Source organism: Pleurodeles waltl, chromosome 3_2, assembly GCF_031143425.1.
Source record: "Pleurodeles waltl isolate 20211129_DDA chromosome 3_2, aPleWal1.hap1.20221129, whole genome shotgun sequence".
Classification (NCBI taxonomy): Eukaryota; Metazoa; Chordata; class Amphibia; order Caudata; family Salamandridae; genus Pleurodeles; species Pleurodeles waltl.
The window spans coordinates 5086657-5105271 of NC_090441.1; the positions used below are offsets into that span (position 1 = coordinate 5086657).

The 18615-nt window shown below is 40.7% G+C and overlaps 1 protein-coding gene across 2 annotated transcripts in view; it reads left to right on the top strand.

Moving 5' to 3' along the window:
• DHRS11 (dehydrogenase/reductase 11) overlaps positions 1 to 18615 on the top strand; it is a 352716-nt gene that overhangs the window by 205859 nt on the left and 128242 nt on the right. The window contains exons 3-4 of one of the 2 annotated variants that reach the window (XM_069226558.1): positions 1779 to 1873; positions 8472 to 8601. In XM_069226558.1, coding sequence (XP_069082659.1) covers positions 1779 to 1873; positions 8472 to 8601 — 225 coding nt within the window. The remainder of the gene's footprint in view (positions 1 to 1778; positions 1874 to 8471; positions 8602 to 18615) is intronic. The other variant, XM_069226557.1, reaches the window with a different exon arrangement.

The following is an 18615-nucleotide window of genomic DNA, read 5'->3' on the forward strand; positions in this document are numbered from 1 at the left end:
GAATTAATTTGCTTGGGAGCGCCATTATATGTACAAGGAGACCTAATGGTTTAATTCTGTTTTAGTTTTGGTGCGAAATATTTGTTACTTCTTCTTTTTTTAATATGTGTGCCTTAATTTACAGAATTCGTGTTTTATGTATTTATTTTTTGTTTATTTGGTTGATATTGTTATAAAATGTCTCCTACCCACTTTTGTACACTTTCGACATGGGGAGAGCGGAAGGAAACAGTGCTTTGGAAAGGATGGTAGTAAAGGTGGAGGAGCAGAAAGGGGTCATGAAAGCAGGGCAAAGTTAGCTATTTATTTTTGAATAAACACAATAATAAATAACTCTGCCCTCATTACCCCTCTGTCTACTCTTCCCTACCTTTACTGCCACTCTTTCCAAACTACTTTTGTATGATTATTTATTTTTGATGTTGTGTATAGCACCAACAAGTCGCTACTTGAGGATAGGCTGGGACAATGCAAAGATTCACTATCACAAGACCAATCGCGGAAGAGAGATAAAACGTCAGTGAAGAAAGACAGGGTGATATGGCGCATCCAATCCACTCCAGGAATTAAAGCAAGCATCTTCAGCGCTCTAAAATGTAGATTATATAAATGTGTAAGTGCACAATGTGTTAATTGGTTGTTTAGTGATTAATATAGTTATCAGAAAGGCCTGGAATGTATTGAGAATACGCTTATCAAGAATTCATCACTTGCAGCAGAGCCTACCTGTCGGTGGCTTCACCATATTTCCGCCAAGCACTTATTGCTCTACAACTACATTGATATTGCTGTGCATCATGCTTCAGCCAAATTGGAATGGAATGTTCTTGTCCCCTCCTTCTGCATGGGAGCTGCACAATAGCACATTTATTAAACACAATTATTTTGTACGCAGAAGATGTTTTGGACTATGTCTTCTGCAATCTGCATGTATCCACTGTTGCCTTTCAGTTGTGCACCAGCTCCTGCCAGCCGACCTCTCTCTGTGATGCTTGCCCATGACCTCTTCAAAATGTCACTTTAGTCGACGTGGCACCCTACAAATTTTAGTGGGAACTTAGCGGCTGGTGGCAGGAACCCTAAATGGACCAATGTTTAACCAACTCTGGGTACCTCTCCATCTCATCCATTGCTGTTGCATGTTCAAACCAATGCTGTTCTTATAGGCCAATGCTATTGTTCTTAGGTCTTATAAGTGGAATAACCCTGTTCCATACCATAACAGTTTACAGTGGCATAGGCCCAGAACCACCTGCAGAAATGTGGTGCCAACTACATCTGCACTACAACCTGATTAACCAACAGCCATTCAAGTAACCTAAATATTGAGGAAGATCCCTGGTATGCGGGGCACTTGGCTGTCGAATGTTCTAAAGCTAAACCCAAGAGCCTAGCCAAACCACAGGCAAGGTATTCAACCTTGTTTTTAATCGAATTATGTGCAGAGGGGGAGCTGCCAGTGAAAAGTATGGAAAATGCCCCCCCTTATTGGTCTTTACTCCCGTGTCCCTTCTTCAGTCTCTGATTTTTTGTTTTTAAAGACATTTTCAGCGGTCATAGGGTAACCGAAAGGTGACAGTCAGTGCTGTAAAATCCATAAAATGCTGTCAGAGATTGCATTAAATGATGCACGGCCCGGGTTTCACTGTGCTGTTAAACAAGCTATAAAGTTCTACAAATATAATTCATGATCTTTTTAAAAGTTGATACTCATAACACAAAATACTTAGTTTCCTCATGCTTCATTTTTACCATGTCTTGACTTTTTTCTTGTTCAGGTCAATGTTTTGGCTGTAAGTATATGCACCCGGGAGGCCTATCAGTCCATGAAGGAAAGAAATGTTGATGATGGACAGATTATTAACATCAACAGGTAAGTGAGCATTCTGACTTCCACTAATATTTCAAAAATGTATTTTCAAGTAAAAAAAAAATGACGTTTCTTTCGTTACACCGTAATGAGGTATTAGGCCCTGGTGATTTACCACCACAGTTGTACAGGATACGTGAAAAAGTAGGTCAGTGGTGTGAGTGATTACTCAGTTTGGCAGTTTGGGGATAGCAGCCTCTTAGGACCACTGAATGCTGGGCTTGAAGTTGCAGTAAGCATCACCTGTCCTGTCTCTTCAAACTGAACTGCATTTATGTGCATCGTGCTGGAGAGCCCATCAATTAAAACATGGCCTACTGATCCTGTTTTATGCAAATCTGTACTTCAGTCAGCTTGTAATGACTAGCTCTTCTTCCCTGCAATGGAAGCTGAAGTAATTCTCCCTTTCATAGTCCTGGTGTTCAGTACTCTTCTGGTTGCTGGGGCGACTGGTGCTTGGGGATAGCCACCACATACTAATGACTGGGATATGCTGATCTACAGCAGAAACTGTCAAAATACTTGAGTGGCACAGGCATCTGCGTCAGATAGACCCTTGGCAATGTTTTTCACCGTTGCTCAAAGATCTTGGACCCACCTATTAGAAATCAGTACTTGTAATCAAAAGAAAACAAATTACTAGTCTTAATTTGTGCCTCATTTGAAAGGTTAACAGCCAGTATTTCGATGCTCCATTGACAACTGAATTGCACTTTCTCCCTGCAAGACCATGCTCGCCTATTTGAGTCATTGACAAGACATCTGAGAAGCACGATTTATTATGATACCTAGTCCATTTGGAAACATTTTAGCACGTTTAACCTGATTTGGTGGTGTAGGTAAAACTTTAATTTTGTTTGTTTTTGGATTACTTATTTTTACAATGGGATTTGAAAATAGCTGCCTCAAGCTGCTGCGTAGGGTTGGAGTGTGTTTGTCGCAGGATGTAGTTGCGGTTCAGGCTTTGCCGATGATGCGTCTGATATTACAGAAAGCGTGGATGTTGTTGTGCCCGTGGATGTGGACTCGCATGTAGGGGTGGGCTCTATTAGTACGCGGTCTACTTTGGGTACTTCTAGCATTGCAGCCGTAGCTGCGTTTTGTCACTCTGCACACTCTAGGCTTCCTTGTGGTTACCTCAAGCGTGCCCCTCTTGCCTCAGTAACTTCTTGCGCATGTGTGTGGTGTGATAGTAGCAAACGAGAGATTGCATATGTGTGTATCTTATTATTTGTTCAGCGCAGAGACACTCCAAATACTGTGAGGCATGGGACCTCAGTGGCCCTGCTCCGTGCCCTACTACTGATAGTGGTATACTGAGGGTAAGGTACTCTGCTGATGCTAACGCTGGATCTGTCCCACCTTTGGGGCTTCCAAGCATGCTTCTTCATGCGCTGTGCCTGCTTCGTGTCTGTACAGAAATGTGCACTCCTGTCAGTGTTTTACCCGTTCAGTGTGTGAATCAAGAACTGACTTCTACTACCCATCTGTTTTGTGGGTAAGGGAAGCTTGCACAAATACTGCCCGCGCTTCACCTCTTCTGTCTTTTAAGATTATTCTGCCACTGCTTGTGCTCTGGTAGTTCTTTGTATGAGGAAACCTGTACAATTGCCACTGTGTGGTACTCATGAAACGTGCACCCAGGCTGCCACTCATGCTTTACCACTCTGGAAGGGAATGTTGCTGAGCTTCTCCTGTTGTGCACGAGAAACTTGTAAAGCTGCTGCCTTTGGCACCAGGCCTCTTGTCTTGTTGGACTAATGCCCCCACTGCAGGAATCTGTGTGGACCTCATAGTCACGTGTTTGAATCCTTGTGGCTCCATAGAGCCTTTCATCATTCCGAGGATGTAAGGATGAGTGCCATTGAGTTGGATGACAATAAACGTGTGTTAAGTGCAAGGCACCCAATGTGTGAATGCCCAATGCCTTACGTATACACTTTATATTCTGTACCTGTCTCTGTGTGTAAGGGAAGCTGGTATTACTGCTCTCAGGTTGTCCCTGTTCTTTGAGGTAGGGGAGTCTACACTGCTTCAGGCTATGCTCATCGCTTATGAAATACAGTAGAGCTTAAAAATCCATTCTTGGCAGCCTTCAGAAAAAAATGGCAATTGCAAAATATTGTTATTGCCGAAGCAGGAGGTTCCTGCATTTCACTTCCTCACTCTGATTAGAGTTGGCGATTTCAAGATGCGGGGCCATTGCTTTGCATTAGTTTTGAATGCTGAACCAAGTTTGATGACCTGAACGCGTGGTCAGTGAAACCGCATGGCCCTGCCTCAGATCAGGCACAAGTATCACGATGAAACAGTTGTGCAAGCTTCTGATGAAGCTGCCTATATAGCTTGAAATCTGACAAATACAGCGGATTGCTCGCAAGTTAAACTTCGCCTGTTTAAGCACTAACAACTCAGAAGTTGGTTTCCACCTGTCATTGAACTTTCCACTTCAAATATAGAGTGCTTTTTAGTGGTAAAGATTAAACCAGTTCAGAGATCTTCTAGAAACGTGTGAATTAGAGGCCAGCGGTCTTAAGCCAGGCTGCTCCAGGCTACAGTCAAACACTACCTGAAAACTGCTGCAATCCAATCCGACATATTATAGGTTTATCTTAAGTGTAAGTAAGAGATGTCATCTTGCCAGGTGCGACCATTTTCGCTAACACTAGAAATTCACCATAAAAAATACTAAACTACAAAAGGAGCTATGTTTTTCGCTTTTTTTTAAACTAAGAGTTTTGTATTGGATTTGTCCAATGGCATCCTTACTGCTGAGCCCAACAAAATAGATTTTAATAGGATTCTTCAGTTGGAGGCATTTACTGTGGGGCGTTACAGTAGGCCTTCTAACTGCATGGGCTGCCATAGTGGGTTTGGTGGCCTCACTCATTTAATAGACTTTTCTATTACTTCACCACCTCGAACTGTTATGCATCCAAATGACATTTACTTGCAGCATGTATTTTTATTATCCTTCTTTCATCCTTACCTGGTTCCTTGCAATCAGTTAGCCCTTTTCTACTGCATTATTTTTCTTTACTTTGAATTTACACATGTTTTAGTTTACATTATTTGTGCATTGAATTGAGGTGCAGAAAATGTATTTTCACATGACATGGATTGTACACAGACGATAAAACTGTTCTCCCCCTCAAGCAGAGTATAATATTTGTTGTTTAATATACTGATTACGTTGCAATTCGCTCCTCTTGAATCAACCTCGGTGCTGTTTAGGTAAAAAACATACAACAGGCGTATGAACCAGCAGAAGAAGTTACTGTTTACTCAACCAAGTTTGTTTAAACCTGAAATTGGTCTTGGGACCTTGCTCGAAATGGTACAACAGATGGTGCTGTGCCCATCTCGTAGAGCTGTTTGCTTAGACATGGTCCACTTATAGCAAATGAGTATAACTCGGATAAGAATAATAACCCTTTGAGTTCATTTAGCACATATTGCCATAAGAGCAGAGTGCTCTCAATGGATGGTAGAGAATGATCAGTGTCTTTATATTAGCTTGTGCTGCCAGCATTCCTCGAAAACCAGTGCAACAGGTATGGTGTCACACATTCATGAACCAGTATTAGGTGGGGAAGCACGAGGGTCTTGTTGACATCCTGTGGGTTGTAGTGTTCTGTTGAATCTGGAACTTGTGGCACAGGCAAGGTGGGAGAACCAAATAGACCACATGTCAGTAACCCAGTGTGGCTGATGCACAAATCTGTCTTGCAGCCTGAAAGTCCTTGTAAAGGACTCATTACCTAAAGTGTAACAAAAGGCAAAGCAAGAGTAGACTACAGCATAATCTGTTCTATATATGTTTATAAATACATTAGAAAGTTATAAAAATGCATAAAATAAAACCTAAATGATCTTGAAAGTCAAACCTAAGAATGTCACATTAGAGGTTTGAGTTAAGAAGAACGCTGCATTTCAGACATAAACATCACCAGTCTCTGTTCCACTCATCACACTGCACTATTTGGCACAACACCACATCACCAAACGCCAAGTAAAACAGTAGAACACCACACCATATTGAGCCATAACCAGGTTCATCATGCCATACATTATCTCTGGGCACAACCCATCATATGATTCAACATTGCTGTACAACACACCCCGCCATAGCATACATCCTGTTCCACTAAATGTCACACCACCAGGTGTCACCTCTTTTCACATCCAAACAATAGTACACTCAAGCCTTACACAACATCCTAGAGCAAACCATAGTTTAACATGCTTAAACTTAGTAAAGTTTAAATCTGACAGACCATATCACTGCTTCATAACCACATCGCCCTATCTCAACTGAGGAATTTTAGATTATTTTGAGAGAAAGGACATGGCCACAATGAACAGTAAAAGCAGTCATATGTAAGAACACGAAGCCTATTAAAAGCTTAACGAACATACATTACAATGAGAAGGTTGAAAATAGTAATGACCGTGGTAGATACTAGATGAATAATGCATTTATCTAGAGCTGTCAAAAATACGGCCATGTATTGATTCTTTCTAGTGAAAGAAAACACAGTTTGCTGGTCAGAAGCAGAACTTTCCATTCAGAAACAACTCAGCCTCACACACCAACCACAGCTATTGTACATAGAGTGCATAAAAGGGCGCTAGTCCTTGTGATCAGAGAAAGTTCAACCAGGACTCAAAAAACACAGATAACATCACCAGAGTTAACATGGGTTTGGTGGGCACACCACAGAGACTATCCATAACATATAGTACATCCACAGATCAAATTAAATCACCCACTCGCTTAGGCTAGCAGATGACAACAATAGTGCCTTTCTGATGGTTAAACCTAGAGTCATAGACCGAAGTCTACTCACATGAAGTAAAAAAAGAAGCCAAGTAGCTAGCAAACGCTGCATTGCATAAAAACTGTGCAATATAATGTGATGTAACACTTAGGAGTCTGTGTAGCTTCACCATGAATTGCACTCTGTATTTGGAGTTGTTATTCTTTTATTTTGGGTATAAAATATCACCCCTAGTTTCTTAGGTAAGACATTTGCGCCTGTCCTTCTCATCCCTGTCTTTTTACAGAGTAATGTATGGAAATGTGTAGTTTTTATGAGTGAAAGTGCTTCTAAGGTACGTTAGCTACATTTACGCATTCTTGAAATTGATCTAATGGTTCTGCAGTCCTGCATCTATAGTATTTTAGTGATCTCATAACGTAAAAGTACATTTAAAAGTTATGAATGGGTGCAAGAAGGTTGAAACTGAAGGTAATTTAAATAAGGACTCAATAGCCATTTCACCGCCCTCTCCTTTGAGGTAGTAGTGTAATGCAAAGGTGAGTGTCGTCCTGTTCCTAGTGAGTGAAACAAAGCCGTGGAACTCGCTTTTATGCTGGCGATCAGGTCGGCGAAATATGATTAGTCAAAGAAATGTCTACGTTTGTCATTGAAGGGTGATGCTGCTGGAGAAAAGAGACCCACACAAAATAATCATTATTACAGAAGTTCAGCAGTTTCCATAACACTTTTGATAACAGGGTCTTTTATTTTTCATGACTTAGAAAACTCATGCAATACTTGTGAGAAGTGTGTCACTTACTTTTGCAAAAGAATCTGAGGACATCAGACATCCCCCACGAAAACAGTATGCTTTCGTTTTCTTGGTTTTAAACCATTTTCGCACTACTTTGTTTATTTATTTTATCAAACTCATTCGTAATAGCTTAGTTATTGACATAAGCATGTTGACCAATGTACATTTCTGAAAATAAAAAAACAAGCTGTCGTGTCTGTAACAGAATGTCATTCTTCATATAAATGCACATGTTTATGGCTGTGTCGTTTTCTTAAAAGTCCAAGGTCATGGGCCATAATGCATGTGTATACTTCTGTTATATGAATTGTAATATATATGCATACATTTATAAATCCCTTCATTGTCTGTTTAACATCACAGCGTTGTATGCCTAAACAACTGAAAGTCGATCTCTTGAATCTTTACTGTATATCTTGTCATATTTCAAACTTAAAATAATATTGGATTACTATTATGTGTATAACACCCATATATGGCATCCTCATTTGTACTGTTTACACATTTTTTTTTTTTAATTAAAGTTCAAGCTGTATCTTAGTTGTATGAACTACTACTGATGGAAAATGTATTCTTTACATTTGTTGTAACTGCTGAACTAGACAAACTAACAGCAGAGTGCTGAAGTCCGACATCTGAGCTATCCTCATACTTTTTTCTCTGCATGTTTTTATTTTGTTCTTACAAATTTCATTCCACTGAGTGTTTAAAAAGCGACCTTTTTGTAGATGGGGTTGTTTCCTTGTTTAAATTTTGGAAGAATGAAAAATATTGCCATCTGTTGCCAAGAATCAAATATTGAGAAGAATCATCTTAAATCATGTGACTCAAAAATATATGTAGTGTGATTTTACAAATTTAGGTATTCTAAACCCATCCTACCATCTCATAATTCACCGGGGAAGATCCTTGTTTATTCATCGGGTAGTTTAGGTATGTATTCATCTCTGTCTATTCTTGGATTGATCTTTTTAATTAATATACTGGTATTCTTCTGAGGTACATCATATTTGTTTCTTCCCAGTATGTCTGGACATAGAGTGTTATCGCCACCAGAGACCCACTTTTATTCTGCAACCAAGTACGCTGTAACAGCATTGACAGAGGGACTGCGACAAGAATTTAGAGAAGCAAGGACTCATATTAGGGCCACAGTAAGTGACCTTTACCTCGCTTGTTCTCTAAACAAAATTTTGTTCAGTTTTTCTTTTTTTTCATTGGCTTCCTCTTGCTGAAAATATTTCTCTTTTGTATGTTTAACACTTTGGTCCTAAGAAGCCTACCTCTGTTTCAGGACTTGCTTAATATCTTAAAACCTCAGTAATAAACAACATAGAAATGGTTTGCATACTTTTAATGCAAGTACGCCATATGTGAGTTTATATAGAATGCCTCTCAAAGAGTACGGTTTACAGGTAGTTTTTTGTAAAGGCACTACAAAACTGTTGCAAGTGTGGCTCATAGGACCATCCTCATTTTCTTTTTATGGCATATGCTTTCGAGCTTGAATTTCTAAAAAATTTTTACCAAGTCCTATTCCTTTGAATTATTATTATTTTTTAAATTAAAGGTGAACGTTATGGTTTCATTTTAAATTACGTTAGTTTGCATTTAAGTTTTGCAGGTTAATGTAAACAATGATTTAATTGAGCAGACCTTTTGTAATGTAAATCATCCAGGAAAACACTTGTTATACGTGCTTTTGGCGGTATCTGAGCAGGAACATCTTGTCCATTATCAAATTAAAAACATTGGGAATGGAAGTATATTGCATAGCCACAGAGCAAGTATGACAAACAGTGGTAAAGAAAAATCCCATGTGCAGCTGGGACAGTCCTATCCCATAGCCATGTTTTCCTCAGATCAGCTATCCTGTGATGTAAAATATTCACTATACTGGGCTTCATGTTTTCTGCATTCTGAACACTGTATTGGAGATCTAGTCAGAATGACTTTTCTCAGTTAGTTTTTAGGCCTATGAAATGTTTGCCCAGTGAGCTCAGAATGGAAAAAGATACATTTTAGTGTTGATTAATATGGTTGTATAAAAAATTGAATGTCTCTTCTAATTCTACACCAGCCATCAAATAGACTTGAGGTGGTAATGATTTGTCACTGGCCTTGTTCCCGGTGATTAAATTAAAGACCTATAAGCTCAATCATTTGTAAGTATTTTATTAACTGTCTTACCAAAGTGAGTTCAGGTGCTCTTGTGTTTCCCGTACCAAAGTGTGGTAAATTGTGATTCCCCTGAAAAGATGTCTGGTGCTGCATTCTGTACCAGACATACAAAGGCATTGTTTATATTTATTTATTTTGGATCATTCAGGCGGTTTTGTAAATACATACATATATATATATATATATATATATATATATATATATATATAATTGTTGATGTAATTTGTATTCACAAACTCTGCTTATCGAAATTCAATGAAGCATTTCAGTTAAAGTAACAGTTTGGTTTTGAATAGGTTGCACACATTCTATTTATATTTTTCGAAGTGACAATTTAGATTCACGAGAGATATTGATATGCCGTAGGATCACACATACTTAAGTCATGTTTTTTGTGTAACGCCATATGCTGCACGCCTCTACTGCCTTTCCTTGACGCAATTCACTCCAGTCAGAAACTTAGGGTAGTAAATGCACTGGTAAAGGCCCACTTTTTTCAGGGACTGACTTCACTCTAAATCCCTGAATAATACCAGTCTGAATTTGATGGTCACTTTAAACACGACTCGCCCTCAGAGAGCTCTATTTAAACACTTTATTTGCGGGTTCACCAATGCGATGCAGAATACCTTTTGAGAGAAATGAATACCAACTAAATGGATTGTCTTCCAGAATCAAAAGCTTTGGGGTATACAATTATTATAAAATTATCATGAAAGCTGAGGATAATTGTACGGTGACTTCAATGCTTAATTTGAGCCGGTGGTTGCGAGTTAGGGCTCGAGCGCTTTGTTTTGGGGACTGGCACTTAATTGGTTGCTTCCAACATTTGCCTCGTCCAAAAAGGGAGAAGCACAGATCAGAATGACGGAGGAAGAGAAAGACGGCAAAACCATCACAAAGGGGGAAAGCAGGACCCTGCAGGAGTGAAACAAAGTGGTAGGGAGTGTCTGGTTATGGGTTAAATAGGCATGAGGAGGATTCTGAACTACCAGCCTTGATATTCGGTGCACTCACGTTTAATTGCACCAACTGCAAGCTTCTGAGCAGAGCTTCAGGCACTTGGACTATTTATTTTACAAATGAAGCACTAGATGACCTTAAAAACTATTTGCCAAAGGTATGTCATTTTAAGGCCTGGCCAACTAGCTTGTAACTGTATAGAAAGACATTGCAGATGTGCCTGGGTTTCTGAGCACCTTTGCCTGGAAATTAAGCCTTCCTCATTCCTCATTGTGTTATTTTATTCACACTGTTGACAAAGTAACCTGCAGGCACTTCTTATAAAGTTTAAGCACTTGTCTTGCTGACAACCGCATTAGTACACACACCTGCACTCAAGTCCACCTGTGACCACAAACGAGAGAGAGGCATTTTCTCTATAATAAGAGGGACCAACCTTTTAAGACCAGAGGAATTACCTAAGGCGGAGTCGGAGCATATATCTTTATATAAATAAGGTTTTATGGAATACCACATTCAAACTCATTCAATTTCAGATCCCATACAGAACCTGCTTGATGCCCATTAAATTGCTTAGGATTAATGCAAAAAATAGGAAGGGGTTCAGAAAATGTGCCACAGTAAAGCTACATGTATTCAACAGTTATCAATTTACCCCAAATTAGTTATGTTTTCGAGCAAAATATTTGATGGAATAAAGGTGACTATTGAGGTGACTATTGGGTTGAGGGTCCTGAAAAGCCTAAGGGCTATTGTGCGAGGGATTATTCCCAAATTCTGAAAGGGTTAAAATGAAACATAAATTTACATCATTGGTACTAATTTTAATTCGACGTCATCTAGCCTCGAAATTTGAAAACTTGCATACACATGTGCAGGAAATAAACTGTTAAAAAATAAGAAAGGAAAAAAACTGGAAGGAAATCTGATTGACTTAAGAATTATACGTAGATCCAGTGTTTTCCCCTACAGATTGTAGACACTATAAGTGGAGAATATATATGTGACACGCTTGTGATATTAACTTTGATTGAGTTTGGCTGCTTTATCAGAAGATTATAGGTATTGAATGGTTTTCTTTATGAAAATTCAGTTGATTGATGTGCTGATACAGCACGAAAAGTGAAGAATAGGCCGGTTACTCGAAGTAGCAGCTGAAATGCTACAATAAGGCATTATTCCTTTGTAATAAAATTCAATAAAGATAAAAAAAAAAAACATTGTTAGGAAATGCATGCGTCAAGACTTACGTAGAAAGACAAACACTGAGAAAGGCAACAGCCCAACCCAGGACGACTGAGTACCGAAAAAGGAGAGGGAAGTCATTTACACAGGCGTAGATCATATGAGCATGGTGCCAGGGAATACTCCGTCTCTGTGACTGGAGACTCAACATCTGGGAATCACAAACACGCATGCGAGAACAAAGGGATGGTCGTACCAGGAAAGGAAATGCACCAGCACTTGCTCTGCGAGATACTTGGTGCTGATTAGGTATGTCCTAGGATCTAGGTGAAACATTCCAGTTGCAAATGAAAATATAACACTGTGCTTCGAATAATACATTTTAATGATTACATTTGAATTAAAAATGTTTTCAATCGAGAAGCTGAATTTTTGAATGAATATTATAGAGTTTACATATATTGGAACATATAATTTTATTTTTTGCATTGTATATCTTATTCACTACAGACATTCTTTCCTTTGTTATATGTTTGTTTCAAAGGCTTTTTCATTTTTAGCCTGTCTCCCGTGTTACTGTGAGGAATGTTTCCAGGGCTTGTACTCACGGTTGCAAGAAAATGGAACAATAGGGCCTGGAACACACTTACATCGGGAGAAAAAACATTGCAATAAGACCGAGAACACATTGACACTTCTACAGGAAGCACAGTGAAAGTGGAACAGAGGAAGGCTCAGTACTTGACAGGGAGGGAGACCGACATATGGAATTTGGAAATATACTGACACCAGGCCAGTAAATACACTCTTAACTGACAAGGGGACTATATAAAGCAGCGTGCAAAGCACGTTATTTTAGGACTGTTAGCTCGGTGACCACTGGGAGGGACATAAATGCATTAAATCTGGCATTATACCCACATGAGGCGAGGAACATACTGACAACGGGATGAGGAAATGCATTGACACGGGGTGGGGAACATAGAAATCCCAGGATAACGAATACATCAAAACTGGGATACAACAGCTCTCACATTTGGACAATGGACAGACACAGCCATACATTTTTCAGAAGGTACATGTGCTGACATTCTGACATGAGAAGATGCATGCACCTGGACCAGGAATACACTCTGAGACTAGGTATGGGAGATATGTTCGGAATAGGGAGACCAAGACAGTAGGCTGGGAGAGCAAGACATAACCTGGGCTGAAGAGTCATAGATATGGACGTGGGAGTGATGGCAAGAGGAAGGTGTGGCTACTGGAGGCGTGCTTTTACAGAAAGGTATGAGTGAGGGGGAGATGTCAAGACCAGAAAGGTGCCAAGAAGACAGGGAGGTAAGTATGGGGATACTGGGTGGAAGACATGGGGACTCAGAGAGTTACCACAGGGTTACCAAGAGAAAGATACTACAACAGGTAGACACAGAATATGAGACAGATATTGTATCCTGAAGACTCAGACCCTGATTACGAATAGCCTGTGAAATTCTGATGTGTGGTAACTATTATTTCTGCAAACAGAACAGATGATGGATGGAATGCTGAACAATGCAAACATTGACCCCCAGTCACAGATATGGGTTTAAACCATCGTTTTTGTGCTCACCATACCACCCCAGTTTGGAGCCAGCCATCTGCAAATCAGTCTTGACCCTGCTCCTCATGGGCAAAGTCCAGCCCAAACTGCCAGGCCAGGTCCCCCATGGACTGGAAACGGGTACCCTGGGGATGGTATCGTGGTATCACCCCTCATCAGCCAGGCTAGCTTGAATCCAGTGGACAGTGAGCACAGGACCCACGTCTGGGCATACCCTTCCTACTAACGGTGGCAAAAAGAACAGATGCTGAATGCTGAAACATGCAAACATTCACCCCCTATTTGGGCGTGGTGGGGATAAAAACGATGAATTAAACACAAATCTCTGTGACTGGGGTTGAATGTTTGCATTGTTCAACATTCCATCCATCATCTGTTCCTTTTGCTTAACTCTTAATACTGGACATACCCGACTTTAGATTTTTGCGTCTTTTGCGTCTAACACTGCACCCCCCCCCCCCCTGCAATTTTACTCAACTAAATTTAGGCAAGTTAAACCGGCCACACTTTACGTAGGGATAAATGCCTGGAAAATACTGCAACATACAGATTTTAATGCTAAAAGCAACAAAATGCATGTTATGCCTTATTTGCAGGAATGGATAGGCTATAATTATTGCAGATGTTGAATTTCAATCACTGTGGTACTGGATTTTAGTAGATTAGATTATCATTCGGGCATGCAGCCAGGTCCCTTTTTTCTTTTGAAGGGTGTGGTTTGGTAACTGATTCTCTTATTCTCAGCAACTTCTCATTGCAGAGCCGTGCCTAAAATATTCCTAGGATAGTTGGAACTTTTTTGGCTGTTTTCGATCTGTCATCATTTTCTGTCAGCCTGGGAATTTTATGCAGAAATACCACGGCAGTAAGCCGTAGGCTTTCCGCCATGAATCATTTGCAGCAACTTCGGTGTCTCTTGCTGTTCCAGTGGTCCATCTCCTCAGGACTCGATTTCCAATGCTTTCTCTGTGGGCTGCCCACCTTGGCAGTAGTGCTTGCCATTGATCAGGTGCCGCTGCATCGGGAATTGCCAAACCTTTTGAGCTCCTCTTGGACTTGAGTCCAGGATTTGCCTCAGTTCTGCAATCTATTCTCAGCTCCAATGAATTTGTGAATGCTGTAAGTGCAAATCTAAAAATTTGGGAGACCTCCCTGATCCCTTTGCATCCAGTGGTGCTGTAGTTCCCATGTACGCTGGTGTAGATCTGGCCTGCCTCACTCCAGTTCCTGCCCATTCAGATGCACGTCCTGGGGCCTGATAGCACGTCTTAGGTGCCAGTCCACATGTCTCAACCAGTTCCTCCAGCCCTATTTCAGCAGCTGATCTCTTTCACAACTATTACACTTGCCTACCCGGGATGGATGCATGCCCCCCTTTAGCTATTGCCCAGATCTCCTTAATACAGAGAATACTAGGGCAATCAGCCACTAGCATTAGGCACCAGTATGGAGAGCATGAAGACCTGCACCTAACCTAACTAGACTCTACCATTCTGTGAAGGACTAGGGTTTGGAAGAGCTATCCATTTAGGTACTGTCCCCTTCTTGTAGAATGATGACATTGATGTATTGGTTGCAGCATTGACTTCTACCCTGGCCGTTGAAATCCTTTCCCTGAAGCAGTTTCAGGAGAGCTGGTAAAGAAAATCCAAGTCTGCATTCTACAAGTTCTTTGTTATCTACAAATATTTTTTATTAGTTTAAGAGAAGTCAATTTGGCATACAGATAAACATCTGTAATGTACAATTTGAACATGTAGTGCAGTTGGTACAGACCATCAATGTATATACTTAACAGAGTACAAATGTGTTACCTGTGGAACCTTTGATATGAGTGTGACTTGGGTATTAAAAGAAATACTAACTGGAAAGGGTGAGAGGGCTTGAACAGGTGCCCAAGGACAAACGAGCACTTGGCCCTAGTGTCAGATAAATTATTCAAGTTAGATTGCAGCTAACCACATCCTCATACCATATCATGATTAGATGGAATCCACTCAGTGGCAGCTGCCACTGAACTGGGGTGGTGTGGGGGCGGGATTTAAAAAATAAAATGTAAATTTTTGTTTTAAAAAAACAAAAAACACTTACCTTGTCAGGTTGTGAGACACGTTTGTCTCCTCCATCCTTGTCTTCGTCCGGAAGCACACAGGCTTCCAGACTCCCCTCAACCAATCCCAACTCTGCTGTCACCAGCATGACAGCAGCGCCGTGATTGGTGTGAGTGGCCTGGTTTGGTACTCACATAGGGAGTGGCACCCTTTGCACTTTCTCCTCCTGGCTGTGAAATACAGCTGGGTAGAGAAATGCAAAGTGCACATGTCTTTTTGGCCGGCCGAAAACGGCCAGCTAAACAGACGTGCTCTTAAGGTGCACATACCACCACTCCTCCCTCCTATCGTGGCTCAGCAAAAAATAAAATGATAATAACGATCCATTTTTATAATTTTATTTTTCTTCTGCTGAAAGCAGCGGGGGCAATGCTCCTCTGCCTTAGTGGACTGTGAATCCATGGCTTTGTTAACTGCCCTTTTAAGGCTGCAGCAGTTGTTCAGTGGTCCATACCAATTCGCCATTCATGTATCATGGGAGTGGGGGATCAACGCTGTGCCTCGTTTGACTATTAGGGAGCCCAGAGTAGTCAATTAACATGAGCTCAGTGTACTTCCCATTTCTACCATAATCCCCAGTAGATCAATTTTGAGTGAGAACGCGACAGGATAACCAAACACAGAAGTAATTTCCTGTTAGGTCAGTTTCCAGTATGGATGTATATTAGCAAAGCCCTAGACCATGTGTAGAAGAGTGCCCCCTGTTGATTGACATATAGTGCAAGTCAGAGAATGGGAGGCTTTGATCTTATGTTATCTGTCTGGGGTATAGTATACCCTTTTTAAATAATGAAACTGAATAAGTCTGGGCCCTGCAGATAAGGCCAGTGTACAGGTGGGTCATCTTAGCTTCCTCCATTCATCAGTGTCAAGTGGGCCTAAGTCTGCATCCCATCCTTTTCGCAGGGAAATCAGGGGGTCCAGCATGTTAGCCAACATTAAACAATACATGCCCCTTACCTACAGGTTGCAACATTAGCTTGGTCTCCAATTTGCTCAGCTCCCGAAGCTGTACTAAGCAGTTTCACAGGGGGTATAGTGTTTACTGGAAATCATAACAACTGGGATTTGTCCATTTGGTATTAGTTCAGTGAAGGATTTCATATGGGTCTCCTTTCCATATATCTCTCAGGTTAGAAAGATCACAATTTTATCCCACATCCAGAATTCAGGTGGTATTGCTTGTATGGAGCCAGTCACAATGCCAAAGGGCATTTTTTGTGTTAGTTTAGGGTGTTCTCCGATCTCCCTCAGGGCTCCAGGCCAGTCACTCATTATGTAAAAGTGTAATGGAGCACTATATTGATAAAGATAGTATAATGGGGTTGTTGTGTAGAAAATGGGTTCTCATCTATATGCCAGGTCATTCCTGTCACCAGGGCCAATTATTTATGATTTCTAATTGTGCTGCCCATTAAGAGAGTTGTATGTTAACCATTCCAAGTCCACCTTCATATGTTGCCTGTGTGTCAAAAAAGGGCATCGGGATGATCTGTGGGAAGTTTTATAATGTGTACAAGAGCTTAGGGAGCACGCTATTCTCCTCATAATTGAGAGAGGGAGGTTTGTCCATTTTCTGAGGAATTCGATAGTTTGATTTACGAGTGAGTGAATATTTAGTATCTAAGTTAACTCCAGGTGCAATATCATGTGGATCCCTAAATATTTAAAACTATTGGACAGAATTAGAAGTTACAGATGCTAAGGCTCATCTTTAACAATGCCAGGGATGGGAAACAAGGGAGACATAACTCAGTTTACTTTTAGGCCCGATGCATCTTCATACTGTGTTATGTAATGGCTTATTAAATGGGAAGCATAGACAAAAAGAAGTATGCCATCCACTTATAAGGAAACCCGGTCCTCTGGTAAGCTGCTCCATTCCAGACCTCAAATTAATGCATCCCTCCCAATCCATTGGAACAAGGGCACAATAGCCATGGTGAGGACGACGAGAAACAACAGGCATTCCTGTCTGGTTCTCTGTTCAGTAGTGAATGGGTCGGAAAGAAATCCATTAAGCCTCACACTCACCCTTGGCTGGGAGTCTATACATGACAACAACTTAGACCTACATTCATACGATGTAAAATGTGAAATTGGAAAGACAATCCAATATAAACAAAATGTAGCATGTGTAATGCGTGACGGCCAAGCAGCTTTTGATGACCACCTAGTATCAAGTACAGTCCCTTCATACAATGACGACTGCCTCGACCTGGCATGAAGCCATTCTAGTAACAGCAGACCAGAGACTTTATGACATACACTGAGCGGTTCACAAAGATCTTGGCCAAAACCTTGGCCTCCACATTGATGGGGCTACCTAGGCTTTGGGAGATCTGCAGTTGAGGTTTCTCGCAAATCAAAGGGTAGACACGAGCACTGAACTACTTCTATAAGGAGGGGGTGTGATTGGGGATTGATAGTAGATGGTAAGTTTTGGAAAAATTAAACTGGTAGTTCATTTAGAGCCTGGTGTGTTCCTGGTTTGAAGATCTTCAACAGCTTCAGCTATCTCTTGTGGAGTTATGGATATGTCTGAAGCACCTCATATTCTCCAAGTTCTTGAGTAGCAAGTATTGAAATCCCAATTACAGGCCGATATACATGCCCGAAGCCCCCCCCAGCTCAGTGTGTGATGATGGCTACTTTACTGAAGGTCAAGATATGGTCTCCCACATGAATAAGGAGGCCAAGGATTGTGAGACATACAACAAGAAAATGTTCCAGTATGATGGTCCCTCACTAAGACTTGCTAGTGCTATGATGGCCTCCTATTGCTATATTTGTGGCACCTAGTTCTACAGATAAACATCATGGCTTCTGAACTATGCTTATGAGGAGTGCAATGCAATGCTCAACATGGTCAGAGAAACTGTAGAACACAAATATCTGATGTCCCGAGACCTCATCCATAATTCGTTCAGGATCATGAACTGCTACCTGTCCATGCACTATCTTTTTTTTTTTTTTTTTTAATGTTTTTTTTATTTTTTTTTATTTTGCATTCGTTAATATATCCACAGCGAAAAACAAACAGTAAAAACAAGGTGTGGAGGACATGTACATAGAATGCATTGAACCATAGTACAGGATATTAATTTGCAATAGGCAATACATAG